The following is a 23,443-nucleotide window of genomic DNA, read 5'->3' on the forward strand; positions in this document are numbered from 1 at the left end:
CTCGAGTCTGTTCCCCAGGGTGAATTGCAGCAGCAGAGCTGTGGTGGGGAAGGGGGGAGCCGAGGGTTGGGATAGCAGTGGACTGCGGGTCAGGAGCGAGAGGCTGTAGGGAGCAGGGACCCAGGGCTGGGATAACAGGGGGCAGATCTGTGAGGTGAAGAGCCCAGCAACCATTGACCCATTTTAGAGAAACTTTCCCAAATCTTCGTCTGGAGGCAGACACCTGTCCTGGGAAATTTCAGCCCCAGCGGCTACAGTTTGGCAAAGTTATAGGCAACTGAAAACAAGGTCTTAAAATAGAAAGTGTCGGTCAGCCTTGGCTGGTGGCATCTCTACCACCCTCACCTATAATGAGACAGAGAGAAAGCATATAGAGCTGGAGACAGAACTTTTAGGGGTATCCGGAAACAGGGATTGTTGAGAGGGGACATGGTTGGATAGCTGGACGGAGCATAGTCCATAGATAGATCTAACTAGTTAGCTAGGTGTTTATACCACACCCATCCTCACGCTGCCTTGCTAGGCCATTCCAGCTGTGAATGGCGGCTGGTTTCTGCTTAGCTATCTGGAGGGCAGGGTTTGAATTCAAGGTGATCTTGACACATTGGAGAATTGGTCTGAAATGAACGAGATGAAATTCCATAAAGACGAGGGCCAAGTGCCGCACTTAGGAAGGAGAAACCAAAGGCCCGGCTACAGACTGGGGTAGAAGTGGCGAGGTGGGTGTACAGCTGGAAAGGATCAGGAGCTACAGTGGATGACAAATGGAATATGAGTCAAGAATGTGATGCAGTTGCCAAAAACCCTATTGTCATTGTGTCTGTTTTTCCTAACTTTCTAGTGCTAACGTCCTCCATCACCTAAGCATTTTTGTCTGGGGCTAGTGTGGATCAGCTCCTGGAAACCACCAGCCTCCATCCTCACAAGGTCTGCCTGCCCGGGCCCTGCAATCCTCGCCCTGTGTGGGCTGGTTAGTGACAGGCAGCCCCTGACCCCCTGTGTTCCTGAGTGTCCCCCTGGAGCATCCAGCCCGGATCCACTGGACACGCACAGAACTCCCAGGTCCCCCAGGGACACGACGCAGCAGCTGGAACAATTTCAACACAGGATCCACACTGGGCTACAGCTGTAGTGAAAGCAGGACTATGGCCATGGCTACACGACCAAATTAAGTCGACCAACTTAGCCAGGAACAGTTCACATAAGCACTGAAGTATCTACACTGACACTGTGTTGACCGAACTACATCACCCTTAACTCTACGCCACTCGCGGAGGCGGAGTTATTGTTGCCACAGCGTGGGGGGTGGGGGGGGGGATTTACACTGGCGGAAGCGAAATCTAAGGGTAGACCTTCCAGAGTGAGGTCGACTTGAGCTTCCTTGTGTCACCCTAACTCTGTAGTGTCAACCAGACCTATGTTTCTGAACAGAGCAGAGATTCAGAGGTTCAGGCAAATAATGTATAAGGGTCATGGAAAATGAACGGTTACACGTGTGAGCCTGTGGGGTCCCATGCGGAGCGGATAAAGCACACGACCAATGTGGTTGCAAGCTGAATCCAATTCTGTTTATTACAAGCTTTCTTTTATAGTTTTTCTTAACATTACATAACACAATTAGGCAATAATCACACATCTACGGATTGGACAAGAAGGAGAATCATGTGTTTATCACATGTATAGCCCCACACCGATTGGTTCAACCGTTCCTTACATAAGGCCATGATTTGTTTACCTCATCTTATATAATCCTAGACCACCAGGGGGCCTTACATAAGGCCATGATCATCTTATATAATCCTAGACCACCAGGGGGTCTTACATAAGGCCATGATCATCTTATATAATCCTAGACCACCAGGGGGCCTTACATAAGGCCATGATCATCTTATATAATCCTAGACCACCAGGGGGCCTTACATAAGGCCATGATTTGTTTACCTGGCAAGTGTCCCATCGTGACCCTTACCTCCTCATGGAACTTTTCATTAGGTTGGTGTAGGGATGATACATCCCCACATGAGCCCTGTGATCTGACCCTGAGAGAGATGCAGGGGGGAGAGGTAACTGATCAGTCGCTGTGATGGAACCTACTGGCGAGCAAAGGAAGTCGTCTGAGCATGTCCGTACATCATTTGCATAATAGCTGCAGCTAGTTTGGGGACATTGGGGTAAACTTGGACTAAGGTTAGTACTTGTGGCCCATATTTTTGAGCATCCCCTGCGGGCAACCCACACGGTATAGAACCAGGTGTGGGGGCACTCTGATGACATTGTTGTTGGCCAAGTCAGCATGACAGCCCTGGATGGAGCTGGAAGGCAAAGATGGAAAGGCTTCACATCGTAGCAGGAATAACTCTTTGGGTGGTAGAGACATGGCTGGTACCTAAAACCCCTGACCCCCTTGTATCTCGAAGAGTTGAGCTAAGAGCTGGAACCGCAATTGCTGGGCAGGTGATAGAGCCCCAGAGCTGCTCATGGCCAGAGACCCTGATTTTCCTGAACTCCCAGAAACTCAAACTCTGAGGAGGAAGTTGGGGAGTGTCAGGGTTCCCTCCCGACTCTGAACTCTGGGGTACAGATGTGGGGACCCACATGAAAGACCCCCTAAGTTTATATTCTACCACCTTAGGTTAAAAACTTCCCGAAGGCACAAATTCCTTGTCCGTGGACAGTATTGCTGCCACCACCAAGTGATTTAAACAAACATTCAGGGAGGGGCCACTTGGAGCCCTAACTCCCCTCAAATTTCCCCCCAAGCGTCTTCCCCCCCCCCGTTTCCTGGGGAGGCTTGAGAATCATATACCAACCAATAGGTTAACAAGGTGAGCACAGACCAGACCCTTGGGTTTTTAGGACACTAAAAACCAATCAGGTTCTTAAAAGAAGAACTTTATTATAAAGAAAAACGTAAAAGAAGCACCTCTGTAAAATCAGGATGAACGGTAATTTTACAGGGTAATGAAAAGATTTAAAACACAGAGGATTCCCCTCTAGACTCAACTTCAAAGTTACAAAACAAGAATAAACCTCCCTCTTGCATATGGAAAATTCATAAGCTAAAACAAAAAATGCATTTCCTTGCTATTACTTACAATTCCTGTAATTTTAGATGTATCATTTCAGTAGGAGCTGGATTACGTGCTTGGTCTCTCTCTTTGTCCCAAGAGAGAACACACAAAACAAGCCCAAACAAACCTTCCCCCACCCAGATTTGAAAGTATCTTCTTTTCCCATTGGTCCTTCTGGTCAGGTGCCAACTAGGTTAATGGAACTGATTAACCCCTTACAGGTAATTGATTCTGTACCTCTGGCCTTGAGGGATTTAATGTTACTGCATACATGAAGGTTGTTACCCTTCCCTTTATATTTATGACAAGGAGCCATGAGCTGAGGGTGGGGGACAGAACAAACTGCGTTCAGGGTCCCCTTTGTTTGGGACTGTGACTGATACACCCTGAGGTACACAGCGGCGGAAGACGTTAAACTGTAAATATACGTCCCCAGTTCAACTCAGACTTTCTGTTTTCTTTCCGCCACCAACAAAGTTCATTCCTTCAAACCTCTGCGCTGGCGAGTGGGTACAGACTTGCCAGGCAAAGGCGCCCAGCGTGGTTACAGGTTCCCAGACGACTGGGGGGAGAGAGAGGAGCGGCTCGAGCTGGCCCTGGTAGCTGCCGATGCTGCTGACAGAAGGGTGGCACATAGACAGCAAAAGTGTAACATGCTTCCTAGAGTCCAAATGGAACAAGCTAAAGTAGGTTACCCCATCTAAACCAAGCTCCTTGCATCTCTGGCTAACATGGCTGGGCTCCCTCTTGCCAAATCACTGCCCCTTTGCTTCATGGGTGAAGGATACAAGAGCATTCGTTTACCTTCTCTTTCTATCCCCCAAAGGTTTGCCTTTATTCAGACTTGAAAATGTGTTCTCCATATGTACATATATGCGTAGCTCCTCACCTCACGACAGGGCCGACATTTCACACAGATGAGCTCCTGGGTTGCATTCGATGCATTACAAGACACTCTTTATGGCTAAATACTATGGCAGCGGTGTGTTAGGTGCAGCGAGTTTGTCAGGCCTGTTAGGAGTTGCTGACACAGGGCACTGAACCCTCTGCCAGCTGGGACCGATAGGCCTGTGTGTCACACAGTGATTGGAGGTTTTTAAGAGCGGGTTGGACCAATGTCCCGTCTTAGAATGTGTGGGCGACGACTCCCCCGCTCTGGAGTGGTTTGTGGCTGACATGGCTGGGCCACGCTACTGCCCTGTCACCCCATTCATCATCCCTAGATTGGGGGAGGGGCGCTGTTCAGATCAGGGGGGCCGTATCAGACAGATCCTCAGTGCCGTCCCCCTCCTCCCCTTGGCTGGCAGTGGCCTCGGCCCGGTTCATATCCTGCCGGGCGATGTTCCCACCAACTCCCCCTCCCACGCCCCCACCTACGCACATCCCGGTCACGGCACCTGTCCCAACACCAATGGCCACCGCCTCAGCCACGCCGACCGCAGTGGCAATTCCCGCAGCAGCAGCTCCACCCACTGGTGCCAGGACCACCGTCCCCACAGCAGCGCCTGCCGCAATGGCAAATGTCGTGAAGCGCTTCCTGTAGATCTCCAGGAAGGTCTCGGCCTTCTGCTTCAGCTCCGCCTCCAGCTCCATCAGCCGGGCCTCTTTCTTCTGCGTCAGCTCCACCTCCAGCTCCATCCCCAGGGCCTCTTTCTTTGGCAGCATGTCCATCCGGCACCGCTCCAGCAACTGCCCACGCTGCTCTGCGAGCAGCTTTGCCATCTTGCTCGGCCGCACCTTCAGGCATTTAATTGGGTTCTTGGACTCGGTGTCCTGCAGTAGCAGCGAGAGGAGACAGCCAAGAGTATTAGATGTGGCAAGTGCTGCATAGACCCTGACCACGATCCGGGCCCTCGTTGTACAAACACCCCCCAACTGAGTTCGGGGCTCCCATCGTGCCATGCAATGTACGGATCCCACAACTCAAATTGGACCCCCCATCGTGCCAGCTGCTACACAGACCAATCCCCCAAGTGACACTGGGGCCCCAGTTGTGCCCGGTGCTGCACACCCCTCACCCCATGACTGAGATTGGGCCCCCATGATGCCGGGTGAGGCACAGTTCTCTGGACTGAGATCGGGGCAGCCATCATGCCAAGTGCTGCCCAGAGCCCCCAAAACTGAGTTGGGACCCCCCCAGTGTTGGGACTGGAGTCTCTCTTCTCTTCGGCCACCCTGGGAGCTGGAAATGTGAACTCCCATCTCATCCCCAAAGCCCATAGCCCGGGGGGCTGCCCGGGATGGTTCCCTGAGGTTCCCCTGGTGGGAGGCACAGCCCTCCCTGCCCAGATTCACCTTCGCCTTCAGAAAGGCAGTGTGGTCTGTGCGGGCTCTGTCCATGGCTCTCTGGTTGGCGTGACACTGGTAGCGCCTTCTGTAGGTCTCCAGGAAGGTCTTGGCCTCCCGAGTCAGCTCTTCCTCCAGCGCCGTCAGCAGGGTCTCCGCCGGCTCCTTCATCTCCTCCCGGCACCGCCCCAGCAGTGACCTGCGCTGCTCCACCAACTGCTTCACCATTGCGCCTGGATCCACCTTCAGACAGTCATCCATGCGCTGGGACAGGCCGTCCTGCGTTGTGTGGGGGAGGAAGGAGAGAGTAGGGGGTCCAATATGTTAGAAGGGGCGAGTGTGTGACCCCATCTCACCAATGGATCCTCTGGCTACAGCACAGCAACTTCCCCCCACCCTCCTGACTGAGATCAGGGCCACTGCTGTGCCGGGGTTGGAGTCTCCCATCTCCACAGTCCCCTAAAAGCTGATATGAGGTCTCCTCTCCTTCCACAAAGCCCGTAGCCCATGGGGTTGGCTGTGATGTTTCCCTGGGGTTCCCCTGGCTGGGGGCACAGCGACACCCCCAAACTCACCTTCTCCTTCAGAAAGAGAGCGTGGTCTGCGTGGGCTCTGTCCATGACTCTCTGGTTGTGGAAGGTGATGGCCATCTGTGCAGGGAGGACAAGGCTGGGGTGAGCACAGCTTCCACCACATCAACCTCACCTAACAGAGTGATGCCATTGGCCAGTGTGGCAGCCACTTGGGGCTTCTGGTACCACCACTTTTCAATTTGATCCCCACAGCAGCCCAGCCTCAGCTCCCTTCCCCGCCCCGACCTGCACTTTGCACTTGTGGCGCTTTCCTGTAGACGAGGACTTTGGAAACCCCTGTCCCAGCCGGGCTCAGCCCGAGGCTAGTGCCCAAAAGCATGTCAGTGACATCGGCTCTCATAGGTCTGGTGGTATTTGTTTTTTTTTTATTGATCTCCAGGAGGCAGGTGAATCTCAGCTCTTGTTTGGGGGTGGAGGCTGGGAGGAGCAACGACTCTGGAACAGTCTCTGCTGTGGAGCTATTGTGGAGTAGTTATTCTGTTATAGGTAGGCCGCTCGATTCCCCCCATGCAGAGAAGCTCCCTGTATCCAGTTCTCCTCAGGTGATCTGATGCTGACGCCGAAGAAAACTTGACAGACTATGTTTAAGGGTCTGTCTACGCTGAGTCCAGCCCTGCTGTGTGGGAAGGTGACACAACTGTGACTTCAAGGGCTCGGTCCGGGCTGTGCTGCGATGCTGCCCGGCTGGCAGATCAGACCAAAGGAGCCAGGGCAGAAGATCTGCTCAGCCGGCCCAATTCCCAGCTCCCCAGAGGCCCCGTGACGCCAGGTGGAAAAGTCTGTGCTGCTGGCCAGAGCACAGGGGGTCAGCTGGGGGGCATGACCGGAGAACGCTGTGCTGTGGCTATGCCCCATTCCCTAGAGGGGCCAGCGAACAGAGCCCCCGAATCCACCTTATCCTGCCCCCTTCCCCTGCCACTGCATGTCCTCCCATGATGCACCAGGCCATGATACATGCACCAAGAGAGGAGATGCTGGTGCATCCTGGGAAATCTGGTTCATGGGATGCCTGATTCTCCTCTGTACCCCCAGGACTCAGTTCAGACTACACCTCCCATGGTGCCCTGCAGCTCTGATGCACCACACCCTCACCCAGAAAGGATACCTGGCGCTTGATGGGAGATGTAGTTTGGTTGCCCTAATCTCCCATTCTCCTCTGTAGGCTGGTCTCATGGGAGGTGCAGTGCAAGCAGTGAGACCAACCCATAGAGGAGAATGGGGAGGATGAGGAGCCCGAGCTACAATCCCCATGATGCAGCAGCAGGGACTCTCCTCTTGGGGAGAGGAGTGGTGGTGTCTGGTACCTGCAGTGCATCATGGGATGTGTAGTCCAACCAGATGCCCAACCCGTAGAGGAGAATAGAGATGAGGTGGACGAAGATTTCTTCCAGCAACTAACGGAAGTTACTAGAACACAGGCCCTGGTTCTCATGGGAGACATCAATCACCCTGATATCTGCTGGGAGAGCAATACAGCACAGACAATCCAGGAAGTGTTTGGAAAGTGTAGGGGACAATTTCCTGGTGCAAGTCCTGGAGGAACCAACTGGGGTAGAGCTCTTCTTGACCTGCTGCTCACAAACCATGAAGAATTAGTTGGGGAAGCAAAAGTGGATGGGAACCTGGGCGGCAGTGACCATGAGATGGTCGAGTTCAGGATCCTGACACAAGAAAGAAAGGAGAGCAGCAGAATACGGACCCTGGACTTCAGAAAAGCAGACTTTGACTCCCTCAGGGAACTGATGGGCAGGATCCCCTGGGAGAATAACATGAGGGAAAAAGGAGTCCAGAAGAACTGGAAAAAGAAGAACAGGAGTACTTGTGGCACCTTAGAGACTAACAAATTTATTAGAGCATAAGCTTTCGTGGACTACAGCCCACTTCTTCGGATGCATCCGAAGAAGTGGGCTGTAGTCCACGAAAGCTTATGCTCTAATAAATTTGTTAGTCTCTAAGGTGCCACAAGTACTCCTGTTCTTCTTTTTGCGGATACAGACTAACACGGCTGTTACTCTGAAACTTGTCAGAAGAACTGGCTGTATTTTAAAGAATCCTTATTGAGGTTGCAGGAACAAATCATCCCGATGTGTAGAAAGAATAGTAAATATGGCAGGCGACCAGCTTGGCTAAACAGTGAAATCCTTGCTGATCTTAAACGCAAAAAAGAAGCTTACAAGAAGTGGAAGATTGGACAAATGAGCAGGGAGGTGCATAAAAATATTGCTCAGGCGTGCAGGAGTGAAATCAGGAAGGTCAAATCACACTTGGAGTTGCAGCTAGCAAGAGATGTTAAGAGTAACAAGAAGGGTTTCTTCAGGTATGTTAGCAACAAGAAGAAAGTCAAGGAAAGTGTGGGCCCCTTACTGAATGAGGGAGGCAACCTAGTGACCGAGGATGTGGAAAAAGCTAATGTACTCAATGCTTTTTTTGCCTCTGTCTTCACGAACAAGGTCAGCTCCCAGACCGCTACACTGGGCAGCACAGCATGGGGAGGAGGTGACCAGCTCTCTGTGGAGAAAGAAGTGGTTCGGGACTATTTTGAAAAACTGGACGTGCACAAGTCCATGGGGCCGGATGCGCTGCATCCGAGGGTGCTAAAGGAGTTGGTGGCTGTGATTGCAGAGCCATTGGCCATTATCTTTGAAAACTCATGGCGACCGGGAGAGGTCCCGGATGACTGGAAAAAGGCTAATGTAGTGCCCATCTTTAAAAAAGGGAAGAAGGAGGATCCGGGGAACTACAGGCCAGTCAGCCTCACCTCAGTCCCTGGAAAAATCATGGAGCAGGTCCTCAAGGAATCAATTCTGAAGCACTTAGAGGAGAGGAAGGTGATCAGGAACAGTCAGCATGGATTCACAAAGGGGAAGTCATGCCTGACTAACCTAATTGCCTTCAATGAGGAGATAACTGGCTCTGTGGATGAGGGGAAAGCAGTGGATGTGTTATTCCTTGACTTCAGCAAAGCTTTTGATATGCTCTCCCACTGTATTCTTGCCAGCAAGTTAAAGAAGTATGGGCTGGATGAATGGACTGTAAGGTGGATAGAAAGCTGGCTAGATCGTCGGGCTCAACGAGTAGTGATCAATGGCTCCATTTCTAATTGGCAGTCAGTATCAAGTGGAGTGCCCCAAGGGTCGGTCCGGGGGTCGGTTTTGTTCAATATCTTCATTAATGATCTGAAGATGGTGTTGACTGCACTCTCAGCAAGTTTGCAGAGTGGGAGGAGTGGTAGATACGCTGGAGGGTAGGGATAGGATACAGAGGGACCTAGACAAATTAGAGGATTGGGCCAAAAGAAATCTGATGAGGTTCAACAAACACAAGTGCAGAGTCCTGCACTTAGGACGGAAGAATCCCATGCACTGCTACAGACTAGGGACCGAGTGGCTAGGCAGTATTTCTGCAGAAAAGGATCTAGGGGTTACAGTGGACGGGAAGCTGGATATGAGTCGACAGTGTGCTCTTGTTGCCAAGAAGGCTAACGGCATTTTGGGCTGTATAAGTAGGGGCATTGCCAGCAGATCGAGGGACGTGATCGTTCCCCTCTATTCGACATTGGTGAGGCCTCATCTGCAGTACTGTGTCCAGTTTTGGGCCCCACACTACAAGAAGGATGTGGAAAAATTGGAAAGAGTCCAGTGGAGGGCAACAAAAATGATTAGGGGTCTGGAGCACATGACTTATGAGGAGAGGCTGAGTGAACTGGGATTGTTTAGTCTGCAGAAGAGAAGAGTGAGGGGGGATTTGATAGCAGCCTTCAACTACCTGAGGGGGGGTTCCAAAGAGGATGGAGCTCGGCTGTTCTCAGTGGTGGCAGATAACAGAACAAGGAGCAATTGTCTCAAGTTGCAGTGGGGAAGGTTTAGGTTGGATATTAGGAAACACTATTTCACGAGGAGGGTGGTGAAACACTGGAATGGGTTCCCTAGAGAGGTGGTGGAATCTCCTTCCTTGGAGGTTTTTAAGGCCCGGCTTGACAAAGCCCTGGCTGGGATGATTTAGTTGGGGATTGGTCCTGCTTTGAGCAGGGGGTTGGACTAGATGACCTCTTGAGGTCTCTTCCAATCCTGATCTTCTATGAGCTTGAGGCACAAGCACTACAATTCCCAGGAGCTGTCGCATGTAGCGGGGGGGTTACCCCGCTCCTGCCTGAAGAGGATAAAGCCGCCTGGGAGAGGGCTGCAGCGGGGGAGAGCTGGGCTGATTAAGGAAGCAGCCACAGCTGTGGCATCTCGATCAGGGCCCAGCTGGCCCTTATAAGGGGGCAGTGGGTCAGGAGCTAACAGAGACTCTCTCTAGCCTTTCGACAGAGAAGGATCTGGCTTCCTGGGAAGCTGAGGAGGGTACCTAGGGAAGAGCAGTGCTGGGGAAGGGCAAAGGGAGCTGGGGAGCTCCAGCCTGGTAAACCCCCAGCTGCAGGCCTTGCTAAGGGCCTACAAAAAGGTACTGGGGGCTGCAGAGGTGCAGCCTCGGTCTTAGGCAAAGGCAGCAGGTCCAAACCCCCTTTGGCTTTCACACTGCCCCAGGGAAGGGGGGCTCGTTGATGACTGGCAGTGGCCAGAGACTGAGGCAAGGTGGGGGTAGAGGGTTGGGGTTTCCCTGGGGAGGGGAGACCCAGAGACTGCAGGGTACTGCAGAGGGCAGACCCCCTGAGCAAAGGGCACTGGGGTCTGGGAGAGACACGGGCCAGCGGCAAGCGGGACACCGGCCTGCAGAGGGCGCTCCGGAGCTGGAAATAGAGCTAATTCCTATGAACCAGCAGGAGGCGCCGCAGGGGTGAGTCCCGCCCCGTTACACCACACAAGGGATATTTGGGGGTTTTGCAGGAAACTCCAAGTTTTCTGCAGGAAAAACACCCCCATTTTCAGACCTGCTCTTAAAAACTCCTCTCATTGAAACACCAACAGGAGTTGCCTGGGGATAAACAGGATTTGGGGCTATGGGTCTCAAGGATTGGAGACGTGTCCGTAGGCGGGATGAACACTCTAGCACCAGCTGCCCTCCAGGCTAGTGAAATTCTTCTAACCCTGAGTCCAAGAAAATAAGATTTCAGCCAGACTCTTTCCCAGTCCCCTCCAGCAGCATGGACCCAGTTCCCAACATTGCCCCAGCCCTGGTATGGACAGGAGAGGGGAGACACCCCATGATCAGGTCAGAGACAGAGACAGTACCTGACAGGGAGAGGAGAAGCCGGAGCGATGTTTCTTCATCACATTAGATAAATTCTGCAAAGGAACCAAAAGAAATCATCACATCACAGACTCCACAGGGCTTAGAAAGGCTGTGAACATGGGGACAGCTCGCTTGGCGCTGAGATGCAGCCACCTCTGGGGTGGGGCAGCTGGGGATTTGGGGGTATTGGGGTCATCACTGACTGCAAGGAGAGAGCATCCCCTTTCTGCTCCCTCCAGCACAGCTGGCCGGTCCCCACCTTTATCTTGGTAGCGAGCTGTGTCCCGGTGAGCAGCTTCCCATGCCGGTCCGTCCGGATGTGTTGACCGGCCGAGCTCCCCAGGGTGGTGATGTAGTCCCTCAGGCTCTCCCGGAAATTCTCACCCATGTCTGCAAAGGGGTGAGAGATGGACAATGGTAGGGGATTATAGGGCCTATCTGATTCCCCTTCTCTCTACCTTCCACGTGTAGGCATGATCAGTGACCCAGTCACATTGCTCTGCACATGGCAGGGGGCTCAGAGCCGCTGTCCTGGGACCGTTACCTCTCAGCCTTCCCTCGCTTCCACTCACGATCCGCTCGCCAGGGGCGGGCATCAAGTAACAGCGGCTGCTGCTTCTGCTCAGCGCTTCCAGGGTCTTGGGGTGTTTGCAAGGGGACGTCGCCACCAGCTTCTGCCGGAGCCAGGGGGAATCGTTACATTGACACACAAACACCTGTTAACATCAGCCCGACCTGCCGGGCAGTCAGAGAGGGGCTGGAGGGGCCCAGCCTCGTTTGTGGTAGGCATTGGAAGGGATGCAGTGAAGGAGGTAGGGGATGGCAGGAAGAGACAGGAGTGAGTCCAGGTCTCAACCTCCCCCACCCTGTTCCCAGTCTATCCAGATGTCTTGTCCCAGCCTGCTCCTCTCCCTCCCCCTGGTCTGGCTTTTCTCCCCTCCACACTGCAATCAAGCAGCTTCCTTCTCCACCCCACCTGGGTTCATTGAGAGCGTGGGAGAGACAGGACATCCCCTCTCAGGTCTGGTGCCCGGCCTGGAGCAGCAAGTGCGGGGGAAGTCCAGCTTTGCTACTGCAACCCCCGGCTGGAGCACACTGGGTCGCTCTGTGGGGACGGAGCACGCTCAGTCTGGGCACCATGTGGAGCTGTGAGGGGCTGGAGCATGGTCAGTGTGGACAGATTCTGGTGTCTCTCTGACACACTGGCCACCCCACCCCCCGCCAAATGTACAGTCCTTACTCCAAAGTAGGGAGGGCTGGGGGGCGGGGGGGCTAGAGTTGTTAAAAAAAAGGAACATCAGAATTTTCTTTCAATATTGCTAAACAATGTGTATTTCTTTAGCCTCATTCTCAGAAACAGCTGGAGGAAGCACAAATCCAGCAGGAGGCAGAGAACAAGCATGGAAAATTTCAGCCCAAACATTTAAAGTTTGGCAAAGTTATAAGCAACTTTAAAGGGGTCTTATAATGGGGTTTGTCAGGAAACCTTCATAAAGGGTGGGGCTACCAGCCCCCTGGAGGGGAAAGGCCCCGTGTCCCATTCCCCATCCCCTGAGCCAGCCAGTCCCCAACACTGGGTCTGGATCGCAGCTGGTGCCCCCCAGAGGGGACAGACCCTAGGTCCCATTCCCCACCCCCACCCCCCAAGCCCCACACTCACCTGTCTGACTCGTCTCAGATGCTGCTCCCCACCCTGGGCTCCGAGGACCCCGGGGATATTCGAATCTCGCACCAGCAGGTCTAGATGCTGCAGGGAGACAGGTGGGGAGTGGGGGTCACTGAGGGTGGGGGAGGCTGGGACGGGGAGAAGGACAGTGTCGGCTGGGGTAACCTCAACCCCTCGGGAGTGGGGCAGTTGGTGCATAGGGCAGGAGCATGCTGTGGAGTCGGGGAGGGGTGCAATGTGGGGATACATGGGGCAGGGCGGGTGACTGGAGGGGAAGCCGTCTCACCTGAATGGGCTCCAGTCCGTAGGCCCCCCCCACCACTTCGGCCACCTGCACAAACATCTGTGGAGAGAGAAGAGGGACGGGGTGAGTCTGGGACCTGGGAGCTGTTTAGTCTGGGGGCAGGTAATCCTGCCTGTGGACAGAAAGGGGCCTGATCACCCTCCATCCCCACATGTGAGCGTCTCCCTCTGCCCAGGGCCAAGAGCGAGGCCCAGCGAGTGCGAAACGAATCGTGCGATGGACAGAGAGGATTTCAGCAGCGCAGAGAGAAAGAGGCTGCACCCGGCCATGGGAGTGGCAGGGGGAGGCCATGGGACAAAGGGTCTGGTGGTGTTGGGGGACGACTGTCAGTGCACACCCCTCCTCTGTCCAGTTTCAGGGCTTTCTCCTTCTCTCCAGGGCGCTCCATAGAGGTGTGTGGGGGGGGTGTCAGTGATCGAAATTTGGGGTCCTTTTACCAAGGAGTCCCACTCCACAAACACCCCATTGCCTTAGGCTGATGGACGCTACCAACTTTCTTAGTGCAGCCCCAGGGGTCAAATCACGGCTCTGCTCACGCCTGGAACAATCTCGGCCACACGGCATTTCCCTGAGCTCTGCCTGGGCCTCCGTATTTCTGCATGAGACAGGTATTTGCCAGTGACAGAACCCAGGGCAGCGAGGGCAGATAAAACCCTTCCAAGCCAACCCCTCCCCTGCACAGAGAATCCCCCCGGGGTGCGGTACAGGGGCAGGACACGACATATGCCGCAGGCGGCAGTGACGTCACTAAGGGCGCGACTGACAAAGGCTCAGTCTGGCAGGGGTGGGGCTGGGTCAGAGCCTGGAGAGAGGAGCAGAGCAGAGCAGAGCAGGGGGCAGAGCAACCGCCCCAGGCCCTGCCCCAGCAGCTTCCCACCAACGGAGCTGGGCTGGAGGGGAGGGAGGGCTCCGAACTTTGGCCCAGTGGCTGATGCCGGACACCTGGGAGCAGAGAGCCAGGCTGGGCCGTGCAGTGACAGCGCTGACTCCAGAGGCCAATGTGACCGTGGGAGAGTCAGCTTCTCTCTCTGGGCCTCAGTTTCCCCACAGGAGCTATGGGGAGGGATAATAACCCTGTGGGGCTAACGGGAGAACCTGGCCTGGCCACGTCCTGCATCGCGCTGCCCGGCCTCACCTCCAGGTATTCGAAATCCGGGTCCTTCACCCGACGGCCAATGTTCAGTATCTGCAAATAGTCAGGAGATGGACAGAGCTACAGCAACGAGCAGTGACGGCCGCTCCAGGCCACTTCCCAGCCATGTCACCCACCCCGAGCACAGCGCCCCCTAGTGCCGCATGGGGCATCGGGGACAGCCCTGAGTGCCAGGGGAGAGCGCCCCCTGCTGTGCCCCACCCCGCTCCCTGCAGCACTGCGCCCCCTGGGGAACCCCCCAACCTGGTAGGAGCTGAGCAGCATGGACATGGCGGAGAGTTTGATGCTGGTCTCCTTGTTCCTTTCAATGTCCATGGAGCCCTCGGTGTCGACAAGCAGCACGGCCACCTGTGAGGGGGCAAGAGTGAGAGCCCCAGGTCAGCTCCCGGCTTTGTCCAGCCACCTATGGCCCCTCTGCCCCCAGAACCTGCCCCCTGCTCCACCCCCATGGCACCTGGCATCTCATTCTTGCCTTCCCCAGAAATCCCCCAGTGTTAGCTCCCTATTTCTGTCTCTTCTCCGTTCCCCCTGTTCTCTCTCCACTGGTTCCCTGGGGCTTCCTTCCCCACGTCTCTGTCCATCCCTCCCTCTTTCCCCCATTCCCTCTGTTCCCAGCCCTCTACCCTGTTCCCCTTTCCTTCTCCCAGCCCCCCATGGCCTCCTCCCCCTTCCCTATGCACCCCCAGAAACCCCACTTACCTTTCCTCCCTTGGACGGGACCCAGAAGGGCTGACTCCATGCCCACACCCCCTTGGTGACTCGGTCCTCATCCGCACGCCACTCAAACCCCTCCAGGGGCTCGTCCTCCTGGCCCATCCATGACCCGTCCCTCGCGTCCTGCGTGGAGGAATCATGGGGGGGAGGTCAGTGCAGGGTGGGGGAGGAGAGTGACTGGTCCCCTCCTCCTATCTCAGGCTGCAAACCCTGAGAGGGGACGGGGTTAATTGTACCAGTGTGGGGCGGGGAGGATACATGGTGATGGGTGTACTCGTAATCTGATAGACAAACCGACTCACTGCTGTGTAGACAGGAGAGAGACACTCTGTGTTCCAGACAGGCAGACAGACACCTTAGGGTCCAGCCATGGCCCGAGCTAACCGGACATGTTTGGGGATGGGATGTTCACAGACACGTGTGCAGCTCTGAGCCCTCCAGCAGGGGGCAGGATGGGGCTGTTCACACCCAGCTCACTCCTGCTCCCGTTCACACTCACCGGGCTCCGGAGCCGGCGCAGCAGGTAGTTCAGCAGGAAGGATTTACCCAGGTGCTGCTCCCCGATGATGGACACCAGGCAGACGGGGGCGCCCCCCACCCCACCCTGCTCCAGGCAGCGGCTCAGAGCCTCCTCCTCCAGGATCAGGCCCCCTTCCTCGTCCAGACGCACCAGCTGCACCGGGCGCCCCATTTCCGGTGGAGCCCCCGGCCCCTGCTGCAGGAAGAGAGCAGGGTCAGACCTCCGACCCCACCCACCAAGTGAGCCTGTCCCATGGCCCCGTGATCAGAGCCCTGTGCCCCATTCCCACCCTCTCAAGCCAGCCAGCCCCCCTGCCCTGGGGCTGGATCAGAGCCAGAACTCTCTGGAGGGGGAAGCCCCTAGATTCTTGCTGGAACACATCAAGGGAGACTGCGCCAGGCTGGGGGAGACCCTTAAAGAAATGGAGGCTCAGGGGATCTTCAGTGGGAGGAGGAGAGTGAAGGGGAGACAAGATGCTGATGATCACCAGGTGGCTCAGGCAGTGGGGCTAAGGAGGCTTTGGGGATGTTCGACCACCGGGAGGTGCTCACAGACAGATGACTGGTCTCATGGGACGGAAGCCACCTGAACAGGGTGCGGGATAGACTTCCGGGATGGAGGTTGGCACAGCTGATGAAAAGGACTTTAAACTAGGAACCCTGGGAGATGCTCTTGGAATCTCCAGGCCTGATTCTCACACTGAGCGGGAGGCAAATCAAGTAGGACAGGGCCCAGCAGTGGAGAAAGGAACGACAGAGGGCGGGAGAATGGACGACAAGAGGAACAATAGTGCCAAGAGCACCGACACTAACAGTCAGGTGGCCGATACTGGCAGTAAAACGACTGAACCTACCCGGGTGAGAAATCTGAGCAAAGGCAAGCGGAAGCAGTAAGATCGCTGCTCAGCAACGCCAGGAGCCGGGTGGCAAAATGGAGGAAGTAGAACTACGGGTGTGGGACGATAAACCAGAGATTATCGGGAGAACAGAACCATGGGGCAGTACAGCCATGGCTGGATTACAGGAAAGAAAGGAAAAGGGCAAAGGTTGTGGAGTAGCATTGTGTGTTCATGACGAGGTGGAGTGGAAAGAAATGAGAAGGGCTGGAATGGGTAAAACAGAATCTGTTTGGGTCATAATCACTGTGGGGAAGAAAACTACCAGAGGCTCCCCTGGGACAGTTCTTGGGGTCTGCTACAGACCCACGGGTCCGGTTTGGGTGTGGATAGAGACCCCTTTAATAGATTGAATGAAATAATTACCACTTGGAATTGTGTGATCATGAGAGACTTTAGTTTTCCAGACAGAGATTGGGGGAGAAGTGCTACTAATAATGGTAGGGCCCGGATATTCCTGGATGTGACAGCCGACAGATTTCTTCACCAAATAGTCACTGAACCAACAAGAGGTGATGCCAGTTTAGATTTAGCATTGGTAAGTAGCGAGGACCTCACTGAAGAACTGGCTGTAGAGAACAGCCTTGGTTTGAGTGACCAGGAGCTAATTCAGTTTAACTAAATGGAAGGATAAACCAACACAGGTCGGCAGCTGGGAGCCCTGGATTTCAAACGGGTAAACTGCAAAAAATTAAGGGAATTAGGGAGGGAAGTGACCTGGCCTGCAAAGCTGAAGGATCTGAATATGGAGGGGGCTTGTCAAAGATGCAGGAACTCTCTGGAGTCTGCGTCCAGGAAAAAGCCAGTAGGGAGGGGTTGCTGACCAAACTGGACGAACAAGGATCTCACATTGGTGATTAAGAGAAAGCAGAAAGCCTACAAGGAATGGAAAATGGGAGGAATCCGTATAGGGATAAAGTGAGAACTGCCAAAAGCCAAGCAGAATTGAGCTTGCAAAAAAAATTAAAACCAACAGGAAAAAGTTCTTCAGCCTTATAAAGAAAAAGAAAACAAGGAAAGAAGAAGTGGGACCGTCAAGCGCTCAGGATGGGGTGGAGATAAAAGCTACAGGCTGCATGGGCCAACACCTAAAGATATAGGCAGGGACTCTGTTAGCAGGAAAAGGAGCAGGTTGACCCAGAGGCGGATATGAGTACAGGCTTCTTTATTGCGATACTTGTTCCCGTCGACCAAATTGTCGAGTAAGCGCTGGATTAGTTACAGCACACTCTTTATCTAAGTTAGTATGTAAACGCCTACATCCGTTACAACCCCCCAAACCCTTATTGAGTAATAGAAACACCCATCCTGTTAGTGTACCCACCCCTATCTATTAGTCACAGCATTACCCATGTCACACAGACATTTTTATCTTGGAAATACAGTTCTTTGCAACAATCTGTTGCTACAAATGTCCCTAGTCAGCGGTTCTCAGGGGAGGGAGGAAGGGGCCATGAGCAGTTCTCAGGGGAGGGAGGAAGGGGCCATGAGCGGTTCTCAGGGGAGGGAGGAAGGGGCCATGAGCAGTTCTCAGGGGAGGGAGGAAGGGGCCACGAGCCAGGGCTTGTTTATGTAGCTGGGAAAGGAAGGGCGGGGGAGAGAACATTTCTTTTACCTTCTCTCACACGAAGGGCATTCATTTGACAGCTACATTTCTCCTGCAGCTGCAGGCCTTATCAATTCTCACAAGCAACAGGGAAGGGGAAAATATGGCAACTTATTTATTAAACAAAGAAACACTGCCTGCTTATGCCTTTGTCCCCTAATGCCATGTCAGCACAGCAGCAACTTCCCAGGTCTTTACTTAACCCGAACGTATCCCAAGAGCCTCTGTTTTCAATAAACGTAAAGAGAAGCTTGTGGCAAGATGGCTAATGAGAACAAGAATACGGGAGTAGAAATTGTCCCTGAATTGGCTGAAATGGAAGCCAGATTCAAACAGCTTAATGGGACCAAACTGCGGGGGCCTGGATCATCTTCATCCACGAATATTAAAGAAACCGGCACATGAAATTGCAAGCCCAATAGCAAGGATTTGTCATTAAGCTGTAAAAGTCAGCGGTCATATCTCGGGTCCTACCAAATTCATGGCCATGAAAAACGTGTCACGGATCGTGAAATCTGGTCCCCCCCCCTTTGTAATCTGATCTTTTGTGTGCTTTTACCCTAAACTACACAGATTTCATGGGGAAAACAGCATTTCTCAAATTGAGGGTCCTGACCCATAAGGGAATTGTGGGGGGGGGGGTCGCAATTTTATTTTGGAGGGGTCACAGTATTGCCACCCTGAATTCTGCACTGCCTTCAGAGCTGTGTGTCTGGAGAGCAGCAGCTGGTGGTCAGGCACCCAGCTCTGAAGGTAGCGCCCTGCCAGCAGCAGCGCAGAAGTAGGGGTGGCAATATCGTACCCTGACATCCTTCCTTCTGCGCTGCTGCTGGCACCGGCTCTGCCTTCAGAGCTGGGCTCCCAGCCAGCAGCCGCCGCTCCCCAGCCGCCCAGCTCTGAAGCTTCACGGCTGAGCTTGAGAAGTTTATGGAGGGGATGGGATGACGAGACTGCCCACCATGGCACGTAGCCGATCTGTAACTGCTAGCAGCAAATATCTCCAATGGCTGGAGATGGGACACTAGATGGGGAGGGCTGTGAGTTACTACAGAGAATTCTTTCCCAGGGATCTGGCTGGTGGGTCTCACCCACATGCTGAGGGTCTAATTGATCGTCATATTTGGGGTCAGGAAGGAATCCCCCCCTGGTTGGATGGGCAGAGACCTGGGGGGTTTCGCATTGCGTTATTGAAACGGAACCCCTAGATACTGACCCCGGCCCTTGTTGCTGCCAACTCAGATGGGCAGAAGGGTTACATGAATTTAAAAAACATAGTGGGGAAGAGACATGGAATGAAATTTGTAAGGCTGGTTTGGACCCAGCATTCCCTATAGGAGAAAGCTCCTTTTCCCCTTATCCGGCCCATCTGGTCTCACCGGCTCCGGTTCTTCCCGCAAGAGCTTGGTGAATTTCTCCACCAGGCTTTCGACACGTGTGTCTGGGATCATCCTGCCCCTGGAGCAGGGAGCTCGGCACTCCGGGCAGCGGCGCCCTTGGGCTGTGACCTCGCTCCAGTGAATGGAGAGGCAGCCCCGGCAGAAGTTGTGGCCACACTCAATTGAGACGGGGTTGTTCAAGACGTCCAGGCAGATGGAGCAGGTGACGTCCTCCCGGAGTTGCTCCATCCCTCTGATCCTGCAGGCCTGGGGAGATCGACTGGGTCAGGAGCTGGCACATGGGAACACCAGGGCTGACATGCTAGAGCAAGGGGGCTGGGAACCAGGACTCCCGGGCTCCAATGTTAATTTTCACCACTTTTCTGGGTAAGTTTCCGATCAGCTGCTGTGAGCTGGGCTACTCCCATTTTTGGGCAGAGTTGGCAAATGCCTCTCTGCTTGTGGGGTTTTGGGTTGCCTGGGGGTCTGGGAGCACAGCCCCCTGAACTCCGATGGGGATGACAAGCCGTTCCCGCCCCCTGAGCTCACCCCACTAGAAACACCCGACCTGCCACGACATGGACTCAGCCATGGGGTGAGACTCTCAGAGCCCCCTGGGCGTCTGCCAGCCTAGCCAGCCAAGGGGCCTCGGAAACGCCAGCTGCTTTTGCTCCTGTCGTTATTAAATGGGGGCTGCCAGGGGCATCCTGAATCCCCCACACACAGCTCACAGGGCGCCGGGGCTCCTGGAAAAGCAGAAGTGGCCAGAGCAAACTGCACCCCCAGGCGGTAGCCGCAGGCAGGGGGAGGGGATTGAAGGAAGGTCACTGGAAAGGATCTGGGCACCGAGCCCAGCAGCCCTGATGGCCAGAGTCAGCCCTGCTCTGCCACGTGGTGAGTCTTGGAGCGTCCTGCCGCTGAGATACCCTCAGCCCTGGACCTTAGCTCTGCCGGTGCCTAACCGTGGGGTTGGGCCCTGGGATCTGAGGTTCACACGAGACAGAAAGTTGTGTCAGGGGCTTTGGGACAGGAAGTGGCTCCCGCCCTGAAAATCGGACGGCTTCCTGGAGATAAAGGGGTTTTCATCAGGTGGAGGAGGGTGGGGCAGATTTTGGGGACCCCCAGCAGTGGGAAGAACTCAGGCGTCCTGGCTCCCACACCTCCCCCGCTCTAACCCACCAGACCCTACTCCCTTCCCAGAGCCGGGAGAGAACCCAGGAGTCCTGAGCCCCAGGATGTGGGCCCTGTCCCACAGGGGCCCCTGAGCAGTGGGATGGGGCTTATGCTCTTGTGATGCAGTCTATATGATTTTATAAAAATATGCTAATGAGAGTGAATATAATGTAACTGGAATATGCTTCATGCAAAACGTCTCTTGTAAGATATCATTACAAAGCTTATCATCTACTGAGTGTGGTCATCTTATTTGTATAAATTTATCACTCTTGTATCTGAAACTAGAAATATAAAATATAACTCTGAGGGCCTATTGTAATTATGCAAAGTGTGGGCCATTAATTGTGGTTTGGAATCTTGATGACTCCCATTAACCAGGACCATTGTCTGTAGATGGCTCTGTTTCACTTGTAAGTCTTCCTGTATACCTGTGTGCTGGCAAGTGGGTAATGAAGTTCTACAGTGACGTGTGATCATGTCACTGGAACTGGAATCCATCTTTAACCTGGTGCTTTTCCATTGAGAAGGAGGAGGTGGGAACCCAGAGAGGGACAAAGGATTCCCACCTTATGCAAAAGATATATAAGTGGGTGGAGCAGAGAAAAGCGGGAGCCATCATGAAAAATCCCCTAACTACCATCTGAGTTGGAACAGGGGCTGTACCAGGGGAAACGACTGTGCCCAGACTAACAAGGCATCCAGTCTGTGAAAGAAACTTATTGAAACATCTCTGAGGGTGAGATTTTATCTCTATTCAGTTTTATTACTGTACTAGGCATAGATTTGCGTGTTTTATTTTATTTTGCTTGCAATTCACTTTGTTCTGTCTGTTACTACTTGGAACCACTTAAATCCTACTTTCTGTATTTAATAAGATCACCTTTTACTTATTAATTAACCAGGAATATGTATTAATACCTGGCCGGGGCGGGGGGTGGGGGGTGGGACGACAGCTGTGCATATCTCTCTATCAGTGCTATAGAGGGTGAACAATTTATGAGTTTACCCTGCATAAGCTTTATACAGGGTAAAATGGATTTATTTGGGGTTTGGACCCCACTGGGAGTTGGGCATCTGAGTGTCAAAGACAGGCACACTTCTTAAATTGTTTTCAGTTAAGTCTGCAGCTTTGGGGCACGTGGTTCAGACCCTGGGTCTGTGTTGGAGCAGACGGGCATGTCTGGCTCAGCAAGACAGGGTGCTGGGGTCCCGAGCTGGCAGGGAAAGCAGGGGCAGATGTAGTCTTGGCACATTAGTTGGCAGCTCCAAGGGGGTTTCTGTGATCCAACCCGTCACAGCCCTTACATGGGTACAAGTGGCCCCAGGGGGGAGGAGCCACCCCTCCACCCCCCCAGCAGAGGCGCCAGCATGTGGCCGAGCTGTGACTTCTGCTATTTTCAGGGCCTTGGTTGGCAGGTGCCCAGGGGGGCTGCAGGGGATGGATGGGGGAGGAGAAGGAGGGGCTCTCGGGGGGGCAGAGAATTGGATGGGGCTGCAGAGGTGGGGGAGGGGGCCGTGGTGTGGGGGTGTTTGTCCCCCAGTGTCTGGGTTCGAGTACATGGTGTCCTGGGATCACCCCCTTCAATGAGCCCTGACCTCTCTCCCTGCCACCTGCCCCCCCAGACCCCAGAGATGCTGGCTGGTGCATGAGGCAGGAAATACGCCCAGCCCCAGCCTCCCCCATCCCCTATTCCCTCCATTGGGGGAAACATTGCCCCCCCACAGGGAACATCCCGACCGTGCCCCCCCGTCACTCCCAGTCCCAGCTCCCCTCCCCCCCGAGGACACACAGGCGCAGGGCAGCTGGGAGAACCACATAGCCCCTCCCCCCTGCTCTGGACGTTTCCATGACTCAGCTGATTCGAAGCTGCACCCATCGGACCCCCCACCCCCAGCACGGCGCTGCCGCCTGCCCCAAACCACAGAGCAGTACCAAGAGAGCCGGAAACTCAGCCCTGCAAACATAGGAACAGCCCCAGCCCCACCCAGCTCTGCCGGTGCCCCTGACTCCCGACCCGCAGCCCCTGCTAGCCCAGCCCTGCCCCCCCCAGCTCTGCCGGTGCCCCTCACTCCCGACCCACAGCCCCTGCCAGCCCAGCCCTGTCCCCCCAGCTCTGCCGGTGCCCCTCACTCCCGACCCGCAGCCCCCTGCCAGCCCAGCCCTACCCCCCGAGCTCTGCCAGTGCCCCTCACTCCCGACCCGCAGCCCCTGCTAGCCCAGCCCTGCCCCCCCGAGCTCTGCCGGTGCCCCTCACTCCCGACCCACAGCCCCTGCCAGCCCAGCCCTGCCTCCCCCCAGCTCTGCCGGTGCCCCTCACTCCCGACCCGCAGCCCCCTGCTAGCCCAGCCCTGCCCCCCCCCCCCAGCTCTGCCTGTGCCCCTCACTCCCAACCCGCAGCCCCTGCCAGCCCAGCCCTGCCTCCCCAGCTCTGCCGGTGCCCCTCACTCCCAACCCGCAGCCCCTGCCAGCCCAGCCCAGCCCAGCCCTGCCCCCCCCAGCTCTGCCGGTGCCCCTCATTCCCAACCCACAGCCCCTGCCAGTCCAGCCCTGAGCTTCCCACCCCAGCTCTACTGGTACCCCTCACTCCTGACCCGCAGCCCCTGTTAGCCCAGTCCTGGGCTTCCTCCCACTCCAGCTCTGTTCTTATAACTCACCCTGGTGAAGAGACTCGAGCACCGATCCTGAGGTTAATTTTACGTTTGTCTCTGATGTTTCCCCTCTGCCTCCCTCGCTCTCTGCCTGTCTGTCTGCACAGAGTGATGGGCTGTCTCCTTCCCCTCAGTTTTACTTTCAGTCTCTGGGTTTGGTCACTGGATGCCGTGGGTGCGGCTGAGGGGGGGCTCTTGGCTCCTTTCTCTAGAGCCCTTTGCCAAGGGGGTGATTGTGTAATCGGGGGATAGTCCCACGATT

The 23,443-nt window shown here is 54.8% G+C and overlaps 2 protein-coding genes across 4 annotated transcripts in view; one reads left to right on the forward strand and one right to left on the reverse strand.

Moving 5' to 3' along the window:
- The window catches only part of LOC103306818 (RING finger protein 112-like), a 62,593-nt gene that overhangs the window by 19,081 nt on the left and 20,069 nt on the right, over positions 1–23,443 (forward strand). The window contains exon 15 of the mRNA XM_065590976.1: positions 1,531–1,545. Coding sequence (XP_065447048.1) covers positions 1,531–1,545 — 15 coding nt within the window. The remainder of the gene's footprint in view (positions 1–1,530; positions 1,546–23,443) is intronic.
- On the reverse strand, positions 2,877–23,340 carry LOC101939519 (RING finger protein 112-like). 3 transcript variants are annotated; one of them, XM_065591179.1, is made up of 14 exons: positions 23,188–23,340; positions 19,357–19,623; positions 15,459–15,674; positions 14,945–15,082; positions 14,489–14,593; positions 14,228–14,278; positions 13,075–13,131; positions 12,783–12,869; positions 11,667–11,796; positions 11,382–11,512; positions 11,122–11,175; positions 5,933–6,007; positions 5,367–5,636; positions 2,877–4,844 (listed from the first exon to the last, which is right to left on the reverse strand). In XM_065591179.1, exons 2-14 carry the CDS (start codon positions 19,603–19,605, stop codon positions 4,314–4,316), a joined length of 2,094 nt encoding a protein of 697 aa, XP_065447251.1. In that variant the 5' UTR covers positions 19,606–19,623; positions 23,188–23,340; the 3' UTR covers positions 2,877–4,313. The 3 variants fall into 3 exon arrangements, with proteins under 3 accessions (XP_065447251.1, XP_065447252.1, XP_065447253.1); XM_065591180.1 differs by lacking the exon at positions 15,459–15,674; XM_065591181.1 differs by lacking the exon at positions 19,357–19,623 and having other exon boundaries at positions 23,188–23,337.

The sequence above is a fragment of the Chrysemys picta genome, chromosome 4 (genome assembly GCF_011386835.1).
Source record: "Chrysemys picta bellii isolate R12L10 chromosome 4, ASM1138683v2, whole genome shotgun sequence".
Lineage (NCBI taxonomy): Eukaryota > Metazoa > Chordata > Testudines > Emydidae > Chrysemys > Chrysemys picta.

What these genes read in the sequence shown, in the direction of transcription:
- LOC101939519 (XM_065591179.1), bottom strand. Translation starts at nt 19,605, where the DNA reads ATGGAGCAACTCCGGGAGGACGTCACCTGCTCCATCTGCCTGGACGTC. An exon ending in TGCGGGAAGAACCGGAGCCG is followed by an intron (nt 15,675 to 19,356) that starts GTGAGACCAGAT and finishes CTCTTCCTGCAG; the next exon opens with CAGGGGCCGGGGGCTCCACC. An exon ending in TGCTGCTCAGCTCCTACCAG is followed by an intron (nt 14,279 to 14,488) that starts GTTGGGGGGTTC and finishes GACTATTTGCAG; the next exon opens with ATACTGAACATTGGCCGTCG.